This window comes from Coffea arabica, chromosome 6e (genome assembly GCF_036785885.1).
Source record: "Coffea arabica cultivar ET-39 chromosome 6e, Coffea Arabica ET-39 HiFi, whole genome shotgun sequence".
Lineage (NCBI taxonomy): Eukaryota > Viridiplantae > Streptophyta > Magnoliopsida > Gentianales > Rubiaceae > Coffea > Coffea arabica.
Genome location: NC_092321.1, coordinates 16,549,388 through 16,564,395, shown reverse-complemented (window position 1 = coordinate 16,564,395; position 15,008 = coordinate 16,549,388). Strand labels below are relative to the sequence as shown.

The window sequence follows — 15,008 nt, the reverse complement described above, 5'->3', positions numbered from 1 at the left end:
TCTCCGACATGCAACCGGTTTTTGCAGCCATGGCGGTTTACTTCCTCATTGCCTTACTGATATGACGGATCTGAGCCTCAACTAAGTTCGATTCTTTTTTTTTTTTTGTTGAGAATCCATATTCAACAAGCTCGCTTCTCACCTCAGTCCTCATTAGAGTTTTCTTTCTTTTCCTTTCTATCCTAAACTCACAAACTAGCCTTGGTCTCTACATGCTTTATCAGCTTTTTCAGATCGAGAGGCGTCGGTAGAAGGAGGACCCCTAGAATGAGGCAGTGTAATTGTGGGGGAGGTAGGGAGTTTTGTGGAGGGTTCTTGCCTCTCTCTGCAATTACGCCGCCGGTGATTTCATCGCTACCCACCAAACAACCCTTTATGCTGCATCCCAAAGAGCGCAATCATTCTACTGCTGTTTCCATTTCCAGCTCCTTAAGCCCTCAAAACACCCAAAATCAAAGGCTGTGATTTTTGCAGCCATGGCGGGCTTGAGCCATTTTCTGTCTGATTAAAGGCAAATCTGAGCCTCCTTTTTCTTTTTTCTTTACTTTGCTGATTTTATTTTTCCCTTATTTGCTCTGTTTTCTTGTACAGTTTCCTCGTTACTTTCTTTCTTTTCTTTTTTTTTTTTTTTTTTTTGGGAGTGTTTGGAAGAGCATGAATATTGTGGCTTTGTCCAAGGAGTCAGGGGAAAAGGAGGGGAAAACATGAACAGACAAAAATGCCCTTTAAATCCGGTCAGATTTGTGCTCAAAGTCATCGAAAGTCCTCAAAGTATGCATTTTTAATTGTTTAAGGATCAGTCGGAAACAAATTTTAGATGAGGGGCCAAAAGTTAACAACGATAATAGTTTAAGGGCTCCCCAGGTTTTTTCCTCTATAATAAAACACTATATTTAAATAAGTAAGAATAATATAATTATTTAATTGGTCCCTTAACCTATGTTTGAACCAACCAATTTTCTGGAGTTTATCTATTAAATTCATAAATTATTGTCTAGGCAATGAGTTCCTCTGTTATTTGGTCTAAGGTCTTACTCGAGGTTAAATGGTTAATTTATCGAGTTGACAGGTTTAATCGTCGAGTTGACAGGATTTAATAACTATGAATAATGTGCCAAAAAAAATAAATAAATAAAAGATCGTGCCAAAAGTTCATTGTTTAGGAATTCTGCTCAGGAACTACAATTCTAGTTAGTGTACAAAAGAAGGCTTCAAAATCATTTGAGGTCTAGTACCATGACATAAACTATTTTTAGGGTTACGCGTGGGGTAGATCTTTTACTTACAAATTTCAATCTGAATACATTGGTTTCTACTTCAGATAAGTAATGTTATATTGCTTCTAGGGTAAACCCAATCCCTTACTTTATATTAATTTGTCATCATTGGCAAGAACAGTTTTTGAAAAACTACATGCCACCTATAATAGGCCATGTGTGCTGTCTTCCACGCATGCGCGAAATGCAAGTGCTCCACTCCCTCCATTAACCAACTAAAGTGCCTCTTCTGACACTACAAGTTTTTGGACACTAAGTACAAAGGAGAATCTCCACAGGAGCATCTTCCTGTCACCAATTGGCTGGATGGGTATTTCTTGTGGTCCCTCTTAGGTTCAACCTCAGAATGTTTCGGTTAATTTTAATCTAACTTATGTGTAACTGTTTGACAAAAAAAAAAGATACAAAGGAGAATCTGCCAATCGCTTCTTGACCTTTCATTTTGCCATTTAATTGTGACTTTTTGCTATTTTTGATGGAATGGGAAGTCAATCTTGACCTTTCATTTTACCATTTAATTGTGACTTTTTCCGTCGACTCCTTCTCCTCTTAGATTAAATTAGAGTAGGTTATACAAATATTATTGTTGCGACAAAAAAAAAAGTACAAAAGAGAATCTAAACTATACACAAGACTGGCTAAACAGAAGCACTTTTAGGACAGGCCTCATGGCAAGGCTAATTTCCTATGCATGTGGAATCTTACCAAGTTCCCACTACATGTTCTTCTTCATTCACAATGGTCATTGTAATACTGACAGCTGAAGTTGCCTAAGCTCTAAAAAATGCAGCATTACACAGAGTTAATCATTACAGGGTTGTGTTGAACGCCATTGCACAAACTAGTCTGCAACCCAGTTCATGGACAGGAGATTGTCCGCTTATTGGGTCGAGAATGAGAGGCACTTTCGAAACTAACCAATTGATTGGGTGTAGGATATTGAGCTCGTAATGGTGGTATAAGATGGAACCGAATTGTCATTGATAATCAATACCAATATCCTTTATTATGTATGTCATTTATTTGTTTTCTTTGCTTGTCGAGTATTATTTATGTCAGGTCTATGTATGCATCTAAAATTTAAATACACGGATCTCACTAAGCTGTGTAACTCACTCCAATATTAACAAATTTTGTGGACACTGATTTGGATATTGAAATGCCATATGAATGACCTAACAATCAGTAGATCGAGTGTTTTAGTTGAATCTCATGTAAAAAGACTAGGAGTGAAGATTGTTTGGTTTATTCCGCTAAAATGTGTTATAATATTTTTTATTGTAAAATTTAATAAAATAATTTGTGTTACAATAAAAAAAATAAACTATTATGTTAGTCAAGTGAGTCCCGGCAAAAATTAGACAATCCACTACCAATAAAAACCTTGCTACAGGGTGGAGTTGGGGTGTGACGAATGCTACTTGTTTACTATGTTTTTAGACTCAGACCGGATATCGACTCGGTCGAGTTCAGGGGTCAATGTGTTCGATCGGAGTTGAACTAGATGACGTCATAAATAAAAATTATATTGTATGTAAAATACTTAAGAGCATGTTAATATTAATAAAGGTATATTCATATATAATTGATGTTTCAAATATATTTAACAAGAAAATACAAAGAAATTAGAACGATCAAGTAGCAATTTATATTATTTAATGAACATTAACAAGTTTAGAATTAAAATTATGGACTTGATTGAAAAATAACATCAAATTTTTGGACAATTAATAATTTGTAATAACTTAGGGATCAAAACATAATATTGAAAATGTTTGACCTTTTTTTAAAAAAGGCTTTGACTAAACCGATCCTTCCGGTTTTTTTCGGTCAAACTCAATTTTGACCAGATTTAATCGAGTTTTTACTCAACCAATTTTTTAGAATAATTCGGACCGAATACTTGGCCGATTCTCAGTTCGATAGGTCGGACCGACCGGTCCGATCTGAGTTTAAAAACATAGCTTATTTATCACTACTTCCATGAAAAGGTACTGCTGCATAAAATATACTAAACCATATTCAGGAAGAATTGAAAACTGTAAGTCCACGTCATATTTGATCCGGCCAGCAGACGGATTTGCGCATGAAGACGGTAAGTGTAAGTCCACATCATTTGTGTTAATTTTTATAATCTCGATGGAGATGCTTTCCAACTGGGATAAGTAATACAAGACTAGAGTCATCCAAACCAGACCATTGGGCCCTCAGCCTCTCACAGCATTGTGATTTTTCTTCCGACCAAATTAAGCTGTTTTTGCTGAGGCCGGCCTTAAAAGTGGTGAATGTGGGACCCAAATTAGCTATGTAAAAGAGAATTAATTGGCAAAAATTATCCTAAATGTAAGCTGTTAATAATCTGAAATTCTGGATTAAACATTCTGAGTCGTATATTTGCTCAAAAACTACTTAGACCCCATTTGAATTTGCGATGACATATAAAAAAACAATTCTCATGCAAGCGATTCTAACAAAAGTTTTTTCAGATTACCAAAAATTGGACTTCTTAAACCACAAACACTGAACACTGAATCACACAAATATATATATATATATATATATATATACACCACAAACACTGAATCACAAATTGCCTGAAAAAAAAGGGAAAATGGCCAATTTCGTCCCTAAACTTTTTTTCGTGTCAATTTAGTCCATGTATATTTTTTTTAGTCAATTTGATCCTTATACTTATTTAACGGTTCCAATTGAGGAACTCCGCGGCGGCGCCACCGTATAAATTCAATCAAATCACTAATTGAACAATTAAGCAAGGGTATTTTGGGTAGTTCATTGTTGGAACAGTAACAAAAGAAGTAAAATCCGGCAAAAGGACCCAATTAGCTTTTTATAATTGCAATAATCCGGCAAAAGACCCAATTCTATTCTAAACTTAGAATTGGGTGCTGAGATTTATGTTGGCAAGATTCCAATCGAGTTTTGAGAATATTGAGTCTTTATTGAAGAAGCTCCACTGGATTTCGGTTTCCTCTGCTATTCGGCTACTGATTATCACCACTCGAAAATCCCTTTCCACTACAAACCAGCAGAGCTTTTCCCTTCTTTTCCCAACTGTTTCGATACGTTTGAGGACCAACAGAGTTGAGTGTTTTGGGGACCGATTTTTATCACTTTTTTTGTTCTTCAGAGCGCCTTATACCTGATATACACCCCTTTTTCTTTTATTTTTTTGGAAGAATTTAAATTATCTTGGGTAGCTGATTTTTGTTTAATTATGTTGCGGGATACAAACACATTCTTGAGGATTTTCTGGGTATTGAAGGAGGTGCCGATGGTGGTGCTGGAATTGGAGGAGGTGCAGGTAGTGGTGGTGCTGCTGGAGGCGGCGTTGGAGGTGCTAATGGAGGAGCTGGAGTTGGAGGAGGTGCAGGTGGTGGTGGTGCCGCTAGAGGTGGCGCTGGAGGAGGTGTAGGTGGTGGTGCTGGGGCTGGAGCTAGTGTTGGAGGAGCAGGTGGTGGTGGTGGAGTTGGAGGCAGTGCAGGTGGTGGTGTTGGAGGTGGCATTGGAGGAGGTGCAGGGGGTGGAGCTGGTGGAGGAGTAGGTGGTGGTGTAGGTGGTGGGGCTGGTAGAGATTGGTAGTGGAGTTGGGGGTGGAGCAAGCGGGGAAGTAGGAGGGGTCGTTGGAGGCATTAGTGGGGTGCCGGAGGTGGAGCAGGTGGAGGTGTAGGAGGAGGAGCCCGAGGAGGCGTTGGCAAAGGTGCTGGAGGTGGGGCCGGTGGCGGAAAAAGGGGTGGAGCAGATGGTGGCTTTGGGAAAGGTGGAGGTATAGGAGGTGGTGCAGGTGGTGGTTTTGGGGCTGGAGGAGGTTTTGGTGGAGGGCATAGGGGATTTGGTAAGGGTGGAGGAGTTGGCGCGGGCGGTGGATTCGGAGGCCGGACTAGTCCTAGAATTGGACGTCGCAAATTGTGATCTCTCTGACGCAGTTGAAAAGAAACAAAGCAAAACTGGGCAATTTTTAAGCAATGGGAGAGGAGTTCGGACAGCCTTTGGAGACTTTGTTAGTCAAGAATCCAAGGTTTAGAATTGGATCCTTCAAGGATTTTACTTCTTTTGTTATTGTCCCAGTGAACTATCCAAAATACCCTTACTTAATTGTTCAATTAGTGATTTGATTGAATTTATACGGTGGCGCCGCCGCGGAGTTCCTCAATTAGAACCGTTAAATAAGTATAAGGATCAAATTGGCCAAAAAAAATATACATGGACTAAATTGACACAGAAAAAAAGTTTAGGGACGAAATTGGCCATTTTCCCGAAAAAAAATTACTTTTTCAGATGGCAAAACTTGAAGTGCCCGGGGCAAAAGCCGGCTATGACGAGAAAACAGATGTGGTGGTGGTTATGGTGCCCCTTCCAGCGCAAGGGCATCTCAACCAGCTCCTTCACCTCTCCCGCCTCATCTCATCCTACAACATACCCGTGCACTTTGTTGGCTCGGCCACTCACAACCGCCAGGCTAAAGATCGAGTGCATGGATGGGATCCTCTAGCCATTTCCGATATCCGTTTCCATGAATTCCCACTACCTTCTTTTCCAACGCCTCCACCTGACCCCAAAGCCCCTACAAAGCTGCCCACACAGCTCGTCCCGGCCTTTTTCGCGACGTTGCATCTCTGTGAGCCTGTTTGTGAACTTGTAACCAAACTCTCGAGCACAGCAAGAAGAGTTGTAGTAATTCATGACTCTCTCATGTGTTATGTTGTCCAGGATATGCCATCCATCCCGAATGCCGAATCTTACTGCTTTCAAAGTGTTTCGGCTTTTGCTCTCTACTCTTACGTCTGGGAAGCCATGGGAAAACCCGTCCTGGCCGATGGAGAACCAGTAAATGACCTTTTATCCACTCCCGCAAGCGGCTTCCCAGAAGAGTTTTCAGAGTTCTTCAAGGTGCAACAAGAAGCAAGAAAGTGTAACTGGGGAAACCTGTATAATTCATCCAGATTGATAGATGGTGAATATCTTAACCTTCTTGCGGAAATAAAGTTCGGTGAAACAGAAAACAATTGGGCAATCGGTCCATTTAATCCTCTGGTGATAACTGAGGACCAGAAATCTAAAAAATCCCATAAATGCTTGGAATGGCTGGACAAACAAGCTCCAAAATCAGTGATATTCGTTTCATTCGGTTCAACAACTTCGTTATCAGATGAAGAAGTGGAACAGATCGCGATTGGATTGGAAAGAAGTGGACAGAAATTCATGTGGGTCCTGAGAGATGCAGATACAGGAGATGTTTCTATTGGAGAAGGTAGGAAAGCTCAACTGCCAGAAGGGTATGAAGAGAGAGTTGATGGAAGAGGATTTATACTGAGAGAATGGGCACCGCAGTTGGAAATTCTTGGCCATCCGTCAACAGGTGGATTCATGAGCCATTGTGGATGGAATTCATGCGTTGAGAGCATTAGCATGGGGGTGCCTATGGCAGCCTGGCCTATGCATTCTGACCAGCCAAGAAATGCTATCCTGGTGACCAAGATTCTCAAAACAGGTCTAATGGTGGGGGATTTAGCCCATCAAGATGAATCTTTTAAAGCAGAAGTAGTTGAAGATGCTGTAAAAAGACTGATGAATTCGACTGAAGGACAAGAGATGAGGAAGAGGGCAGAAGAATTAAGTGATGCACTTAAGCAGTCAGTGATTAAGGGTAGTGATAATAGCACTGAGATGGATACTTTCATCGCTCACATTACTCGGTAGATTTGTTTACTGGAGGATCATAAATTTAATCGAGGGAGGTCACCAGGCTTTTGGAAAACTTTTCTTGAAAGCTGAAATCCACCTAGCTACCAGATTCATGAATAGTACTATTTGTCAATCCTTAATGTTACAATTATCAAAACTTCTAATTACCTTTTTGATAAAATAATTTCTCATTAAGTTTTCTGGTTGTATGGCAATAAGCCAGTGCAGAATGTAACCACAGCCTTCACCTATGACAAAGCCCAAGACAAAGTGACTGAAACCAATTGTTACAGCTACAAAAGAAACACCAGAAAAATCAAAGCATTGCCGCCCAGAGCAACAGCAGTGGTGGGTTCATGATTTCGAAGAGACACTCTCACTTTTACTGCCAATTCATACGCGTGCGTGTTTCTCGAAGTATTATTTGTCCCATTCTGCATTTGCAATTTTGTCCTTTTGAAGTTCGAAGTCTCAACTTCTCCATTAGTTGAAACTTGTAGTCTAATGACATGGATTACAATGGAAAGCCTCGAGAGGCAATGCTAATCAAGTTTAACAGATTGAATTCTTTTCTAAGTAATTGACTGGTTACATCCTTCAATTTTAGTTTAAGAGTGTTCTTACTTTCCTACCGTCACGACAGAAAAAGAAAATGTCCAGTAACAAGAATCTCTGTTTTGGGGTTGTTGACGAGGAGGAAAAGGGATACAGAATTTTGCTACATATTCTACATTGACACTTAAGTGTAGCATATGTCAAGAAAATTTCAAGTCATGCTTGGATACCATCCACCTGATAAAAAGAAATTTTACTAATCATGAAGTTAAAATGCAACTTAATCACGCAATGAGCTCAGCTTCAGGTAATTTTAGCTCGAAAAACATCACTAAGGAGAACATGTAGAACTTGGATTTCTATTGCTACAATTTTCTTGAAACTTTCCTTCGATCAAAGCATAATTTAAGATTATTCTGTCAATGCAAAAGGTTAACATTTCAGAGTTATGTATCCTAAACAAGTATTACAACTAACATTGAGAAATGTAAAATAAACAAGTATAAGAACTAATTTTGAAAATGTCCATCTTCTATTGCTTAGTCGACGAATCAGGGGCTGCAGAGGTTCTTAAGATCCTCTTCCAGGGCATACCAACTAGGTATTATCTTTGGAAGATGGGGATGGAGATCTTTGAAAGAATTTCTGATTGTGCCTTCTGCAACTCCAGTAGCAACTGAAACATCTGCAGCCATAATATCTTGTTCAAGCACGTGAATACAATAGCCACATCAAGGGGGAAAAAAAACATGTTTCATGAGTTTCTAGTGAGAATCAAAATCTGATAGAGGGAGTGGTAGTTGTGAAGTAATTTGGACCCATGCATCAAGGAGCTCTTCAAATTTCCAAAACAGATACTTACGAAATGGCATCCTTACGTGAGGATTACTTACTTTTGTAATTTTGTTTGGACTATGAACATTACAATTTCACACGTGCATCCCCAACTATTCACAGATAATTGTTTACAAAGTGCACTTTTTTTAATTCTGTTTTATTTGGAAGAGGGTCAAGTCCTAACAAATGAGTCGACATGGATTCGAACTTTACCTTTAAGGGGCTTCTTATTGTCTGAAAGCTGCGTGACTATGTATATAACTGCAGCAGCAATAGATATGGGACTCCTCCTGAAAAGAGAGAGAAGGGCAAAATTAGCAGAAACAAAGTTTGAGGGGAAGAAGCCATTGAAATACATGATTATCCATGTGCTTGGCAAACTGGAAAAGTTAACGAAAGCTCATGATAACTAAGATGGCAAACCAACACAAGATGCAGAATACCAGATAGGCATCCAGTAGATGTACTTAAACATACAGATATAAACAATCCAACAGAACCAGATAATAACAGACAATAACAGTTTCAAATTGACCCCCTTGCCTCATCTCTCAAAACAAGTTACATGGACAACCAACAACTAGTAATCCAATCCATGTTCAGCCTGTTTACACAGAACACAAATTTGAGAATGTCAAACTTAAGGTACATAGTAACTCATCAATGTTCACCCTATTTATAATAACTAATCTATTGGAAGTTTCGTACCACCCACTACAATCCAAAAAATGGTATACCTCTACCCCTTCTGTCAATTTCAGCTGTTAGGCTCACTCTTCTCCTTTAGTTTCATGGGGGTTTATCTCAACTCACGAAGAGTTTATTCCACCTCACAATTTATCATTTCTTTGCAGTCAACACCGGATCCTCCATCTGCCCTTTTCATTCCTCTGCCCCTAATCTCTTTCCTTGTCTGCTGCACCCTTATTTGCACGACCTTGCACCAGTTTCACCATCCTAAAAGCTGGCATGTATTCAGTCCCTTCATAATTAAAGGAAAGAGGTGCAAGTAAACATTGCCACTAAAATATCTCCAATCAATCCCATTCTTTATTTGTCAATAACTCATTATGGCTAGCACAAAAAATGAGGACGAGAAACAGCCTGAAGAAATGGTACAGAGATGTCATCATCGTGGATGGCTGAGGCAGGGGCTTTCATTGTGTGATCATTGTAGGGTTTGGCAACTGGTTGGTCTAGATCCTGGTTTGTATGGTGTTATGGCAGAGCCGGGGGGTTTAATTTTGTGGTCATTAAGGGATTTGCCAATTGGATGGTGTATCTGTTGGTAGACTTGTTAGATGGGGTATCTGTTCGTAGACTTGTTAGGGGAATGTGGAATGGAATGATAGATCTGGTGATAGGGTTGCGGCGGTTGCCCAGTAGACATACAAGATTGTGACAGAGGGCTGGGAGAGATTTTGAAGAATACAGATGGTGGTGGAGATGTTTAGCAACAGGATTTGGTCTCAAAAAGCTGGAGAAGTCCAGGGTAAGAGAACCACCCCTTTTCTCAGTCTCATGTTTCTCTCAACATACTAAGAGAGAAAAGAGGAGAGCCTTTTATATAGACTTATTGAAGTCTTCCTCTGCTATGCTATATATTTTCAACTCTCATCTTATCCTTGCAAGGATTTTAGTTTAACAAATTGCCACTCACACAAGGGGACAAAACAAAAAATGAAGTTGTTGTGTCCGTTGAAGTTCATTATATCAAGTGTGCTCGTTCAAATTCATTGACTTGTAGATCCAAGCATGTGCATGTCAAACATAAACCAGGTTACCTTATGTCAAATTCTTCTGATTTCTTTACAGCTTCCTGGGCAGCCTTAACTGCTTGATTTGTCATCCCAAGATAAGAACCAAACCGTCTCTGAAAGGACAAAAGATTTGGCCAAAAACAAAGATTAAAAAGTTGCAAAAATCATCAACCAACAAAGAAATAGGAAAAGACGTTGCTTCAAATTTTTTGGAGGAAATGGGACAAAAGGTACATGACAAATATTCACAAACCTTACCATGAAATCCCCAGCATGTATTGCTCCCATTTCCACAGACTGACCCATCTCAAGCTCCAGCTGTTTCACAATGTATTCTTTTGCTCGGCCAATTTCCTTCTTTGTTGCACCATTGGCAACAGAGCAAATTTCTATGTGAAATCCACAGGTTCAAGAAAACTCATTCACGGTACAAGATAATTCAGTATGCATTCAATTTAAACTTAGTCTGTACCCTTTACAGTGCGTGGCTTATCCTCTTGTCTACAAGCAATATACAGGCAGGCAGCCAGTATAGCATCCTGATTTCTCCCTCTACTAGACTTTTGATCTTCTACCTTCTTGTATATCTCATTAGCCCGATCCTTTTAATCATATCATTAAACCAGCCAGTAACAGTAATGTAGCCAAAGAAATTTCAATCAAAGAAAAGATAAATAAAGACATGAAGGTAAGAAAGGGACGACAAGAAAGAACAAAGTTCATCCACAAGTCCATGTTAATTATGAATGTGCCCGATATTTCGGCCATGATATGTCCTGAAAGAAGCAAATTCTATGCATGCAACTAGAAAAGCAAGAAGTAAAACATCAAATATCCATAATGTGGGAGGCAATCAAGATGAAAAGGCCATTTAAGAACTCAACTGCAAAAGAATCCTAAAGGACATAGTTGACCAACTTGGCTTGATAAATCAAAACGATAGAAGTTAGGAGCTAAACTTCAGATTACTTGCATCTTAAAACAGAACTAATCATTTCCAAACCTTATTGTCCTGGTAAAAGGGGGGGGGAAGCATTTAGTTTGACATTTATACCACCTCCTAACCCTGCCACCCTAACAACCCAGCCCTAAAATAAGGAAAAAGGCAAGAAAACAACTCTATTTCATACCTTAGCCATAACATGGTTTAAGCATAGATCTCGTATAATGTTTTCTCTTACTTGGGCTAAGTTTCAGATAGTATCATTGGCAAAGGCCTAAAAATGCTATGCAGAAAAGAAAGATAGATGGATACTACAGAATATTAACCATTTCTACTCCTAGGATGGAGTATACAAGTAGAAACCAAAATCCACTCATTTTTAAAGAGACGATACATCCAAAAGCAAACATTTTCTTTTGTAAGAGACTAAATATCAAACAAGAGTCCTATGGCCAAAAATCTTAACATGATAATGAAACTAAAGATGAGTGAGACCAGTATACCTTAATTGTTGCAACAAGGCCCAACCTGCAAACAAAGTTTAGAGGGTTAGTATTTTAAGAAAGATGACTGACATGATGAATAGACAAAAAGAGGGACAAGATAATGTACATGCAAAGCAATAGACTGCCCAAAACATTGTGCAAGTTGAAAGTCCACAATCAACCATAAAACAATCAATTGACTTGTGGAGAAAAGCAAGCGAATAACTGAATTAATATCCTGAAAACATTACAAAGTTAAAATGAGCAATTACCTGAGATGACAGTACAACATATTGATAAACCTTAGGTACAGGCATAACCCGTGAAAATTGGACAATATAGACTAGTTCATTCCTGTCACTCCATCTTCTCCCTCCCACAATCTAAGCATAACAGGCTTGGATGTTGCAAAACCTAACACCCAACATTGATAAGATAGTACCTTCTTTAACCTTCCAAGGATCAGGTAAACAGCGCTGAATCTTACAATGAAGAATATAAAGCAGATGAAATCTAGAGACACTGGGCTAAACTACAAATTGTGCTGATCGTGACCTAATTCAACAATTCTTCCATCCAAGTAAATACAAAAATAACAGTACAGTGCAACTGCACACATGTGCAACAGTCCTTTCATATCTGTGTAATTTATGTCTGTCCACAAGCACACAAATTGTATGATCAGAATGTCTACCATCATCACAACCGATAGGCTGAAATTCCATTCATTAACTTCCAACTGGAAAAGCACTACTTACCCTCATGACAACGATTTTGCCCCAAATTCTATCTCCCGCACTAACTTCCATAACGGGAATGAAGGATGGTAGGCTCAACAGGTAACCAAAGGACAATTGAAGTAACAAACCAAATCGAACTGACTATCACTTGCACACAGCATGCCTCCATTGTCTTGACATGGTCAATTACCTTTTCCAAAATATCCCTTCATTTCCTTAATACTTTGTATAGATAATCCAAGATTCTCAAAAAGAAAACTTTAACAGTAAATCTCTCCAAAATTTGTTCACAATATTGCATAAATCAACAAAAAAAAAAAAAATCACTCCCAACAATCATCTCACAAATTATTAGAATAAAATGATCCCAAATTTCATTGAATATCACTTTTCCAATTTCTCATGACACCAAAAATTCCCTTTCCCAGTGAGCATAAAATCCAAAATACATCACAATTTTCAACCTAAACCACAACAAATAAATTGAATAACATCCCCAAGAATCCATAAAAATGTCAAATTCCCCACCCAAAATCCAATTTTTCATATAATTCCACAAAAACCAATCCCGAAGATCCAAAAATCACATTACATGCATGAAAATCAAGAAACAGCAAACGACATGCAGTCAGCTAACACTAACCCAATCCCAGAATATAAAAACAAAAAAATTAGAAAACAAAAAAAAAAAAGAAAACTCCCTGTAATTTCACAAACCTCTCAGACATGGTGGCGATGGTTTTGAAGGCCAATATGAGAGAGCGGTCAGGGTTGGAGCCGCGATTCTGCCACCGCCCAAGTGAAGAAGTCAAGAAATCACTGGTAGACCCATTGGGCTTGGAGATCACGGTGGACAATCCGCCGTCGGTCAGTAACGGATTACTGGGACCGCCAACTCGAACCGGGTCATTGTCCCCTGACTCATTCGCAAAAGTTCTCCACTCCGAAGTCTCATCGATCGAGTGGGACTCTAAAACCAAACCGCACTCCGAACAAACCATGTCCCCGGCCGAATGGTCGAACACCACTTCCGTACTCTTCTTACAGTCCGAACAATACGCATCCGCCATAAAAGAGAAGAAGAGGGAACGGAAAGAGCTTTTTTGCTTTTCTTTTTTTTTTTTTGGGTTCCTTATTTCTATCTGGATATATCTGTTTATCTGATTTTTGTTACCATTAATTGAGGAAGAAAACTGGTGGGATTTTGGTGCTACTATTTTTTTATACAGAAATGGAAGCCCAGTGTGTGTACTGTGTGAGAATTGCTTTTTGTATGTTTGCTTGTTTGCGAGTTGGTTTCGTTGTTTGTTAGGAGATGGAGGGAGCGAGGGAGGGAAGAGTGACGTTTCAGGTTTGCTTTTCGGGAAGGGATCAATTAACAAATTTTCGACGTGCTTAATGGTGGTTAACTGGTTTTATACCTGTGCCGGGGGGGCCCCCGCCGGTGGATTTTTGTGACAGGAGGACGTGGGCCGGTGTGGGTATTTGTGGAAAAATATCTATACCATATACAGTTGAGGAAGGAATTTGGAATTAACATTGGAGTTACCATTTATCTTGACTTTGTAAATTTTTTTTTATCCTTATAAAAATTATTTTTATTTTAACTGTCTAAAACTACTCATGACTATTTTTATTTTTAACTATTTAAGTACATGTTTTTAACATAACAACTTCTTCTTTAGTAATAAAAGTTTTATTTAAAATATATAATCATAACTATTATTCATTTTTTTATTACACACATATTAGGCGTGCATTGAGCACTAGTACCAATAGTACCTCACATTTTGAGGTTGTTAACTTTTAGTCCTTCATGTATAAAACAGGACATTCTAACCGTATGTTTGGATTGTGAATTATTAGAGATATTTTTACGGTAACACTTTTTGTGATGTGATGTATGTGAGATAAAAAGGTAATTGGGAAGGTAAAAATGTGTATTGGAAATTGTAATGATGATGTAAGCAAATAAATTTGGGGAAATAAAGCCCAATCCAAACAAACCTGTACGTTTGGTACGCAAGAATTATCGGAAAGACCTTTTCACCCAGAATAATAGGGAGAAAATTTTATCATTTCAATGTCTAGTACGCAAGTCAGAATAAAATATTTATTAAATTTTCAGTATGCAGTAGAATTCATATTTAAATGTCAGAATAGAATACAATTAATTCAAATTTAAGATGTAACTTGTTTTGTTTGTTCTACCATGTTATTTGTTTGTTTACATGGAATCTTGACATTTTTTGCTTACAAAATAATCGATGATTGATATTAAAAATTTTCAATTATAATATTTAATTCATTTTAGCATATAGATTTTTATGTTAAAATTTTACATTCGCTAGCAATATAATTAATTAATTAGAAATGTAAAATATACATTATATGAAGCCAAACAATTATAGTACATTTTTAAATTTTATTATGTTTTTATTTTTTATATAAGATACAAAAAAATTTACACAATTCTTTAAAATTCAAAGAATAAAGTATCTCAAAATATTTGTTGGCTACATTATGAAGTTGTTAACTTTTAGTCCTTGACGTACATACGAAATTAAACTCTTTAATACTAACTCATGATTCAAAATGCATTATTTATTGTCACTAAACTGGTTATCTCGCCATAAATTTTGCCCGAGATAATCACTTTTGAGAAGGGTTTGGCTAGAGGTGCCCAATGTTTAATAACAACGTTAGGA

General features: G+C 38.1%; 2 protein-coding genes across 4 annotated transcripts; one reads left to right on the top strand and one right to left on the bottom strand.

Annotated features, from left to right (window-relative positions):
* Positions 1–4,041: 4,041 nt before the first annotated feature.
* LOC113695363 (zeatin O-xylosyltransferase-like) lies at positions 4,042–7,560 on the top strand. The gene has a single exon (XM_027214421.2). The coding sequence runs from the start codon at positions 5,574–5,576 to the stop codon at positions 6,993–6,995; it is 1,422 nt and encodes a 473-aa protein (XP_027070222.1). The 5' UTR covers positions 4,042–5,573; the 3' UTR covers positions 6,996–7,560.
* A 318-nt stretch (positions 7,561–7,878) lies between these two features.
* On the bottom strand, positions 7,879–13,788 carry LOC113697258 (transcription initiation factor IIB-2). 3 transcript variants are annotated; one of them, XR_011816998.1, is made up of 8 exons: positions 13,018–13,788; positions 11,579–11,603; positions 10,605–10,734; positions 10,391–10,521; positions 10,157–10,245; positions 9,110–9,329; positions 8,586–8,662; positions 8,092–8,220 (listed from the first exon to the last, which is right to left on the bottom strand). XR_011816998.1 is itself a non-coding variant. In XM_027216805.2 (7 exons), exons 1-7 carry the CDS (start codon positions 13,368–13,370, stop codon positions 8,087–8,089), a joined length of 939 nt encoding a protein of 312 aa, XP_027072606.2. In that variant the 5' UTR covers positions 13,371–13,786; the 3' UTR covers positions 7,879–8,086. The 3 variants fall into 3 exon arrangements, 2 of the variants coding, with proteins under 2 accessions (XP_027072606.2, XP_071911559.1); XM_027216805.2 differs by lacking the exon at positions 9,110–9,329 and having other exon boundaries at positions 7,879–8,220; positions 13,018–13,786; XM_072055458.1 differs by lacking the exons at positions 9,110–9,329; positions 13,018–13,788 and adding an exon at positions 11,833–13,006 and having other exon boundaries at positions 7,879–8,220.
* Between the last annotated feature and the right edge of the window lie 1,220 nt (positions 13,789–15,008).

Bases quoted from the DNA above. Each gene is read 5' to 3' on its own strand.
- LOC113695363 (XM_027214421.2), top strand. From the start codon at position 5,574: ATGGCAAAACTTGAAGTGCCCGGGGCAAAAGCCGGCTATGACGAGAAA.
- LOC113697258 (XM_027216805.2), bottom strand. From the start codon at position 13,370: ATGGCGGATGCGTATTGTTCGGACTGTAAGAAGAGTACGGAAGTGGTG. The intron at 11,604-13,017 runs GTTTGTGAAATT...CTTTGTTTGCAG, and splicing joins ATCGCCACCATGTCTGAGAG to GTTGGGCCTTGTTGCAACAA. The intron at 10,246-10,390 runs GTAAGGTTTGTG...TTGTCCTTTCAG, and splicing joins TACATGCTGGGGATTTCATG to AGACGGTTTGGTTCTTATCT.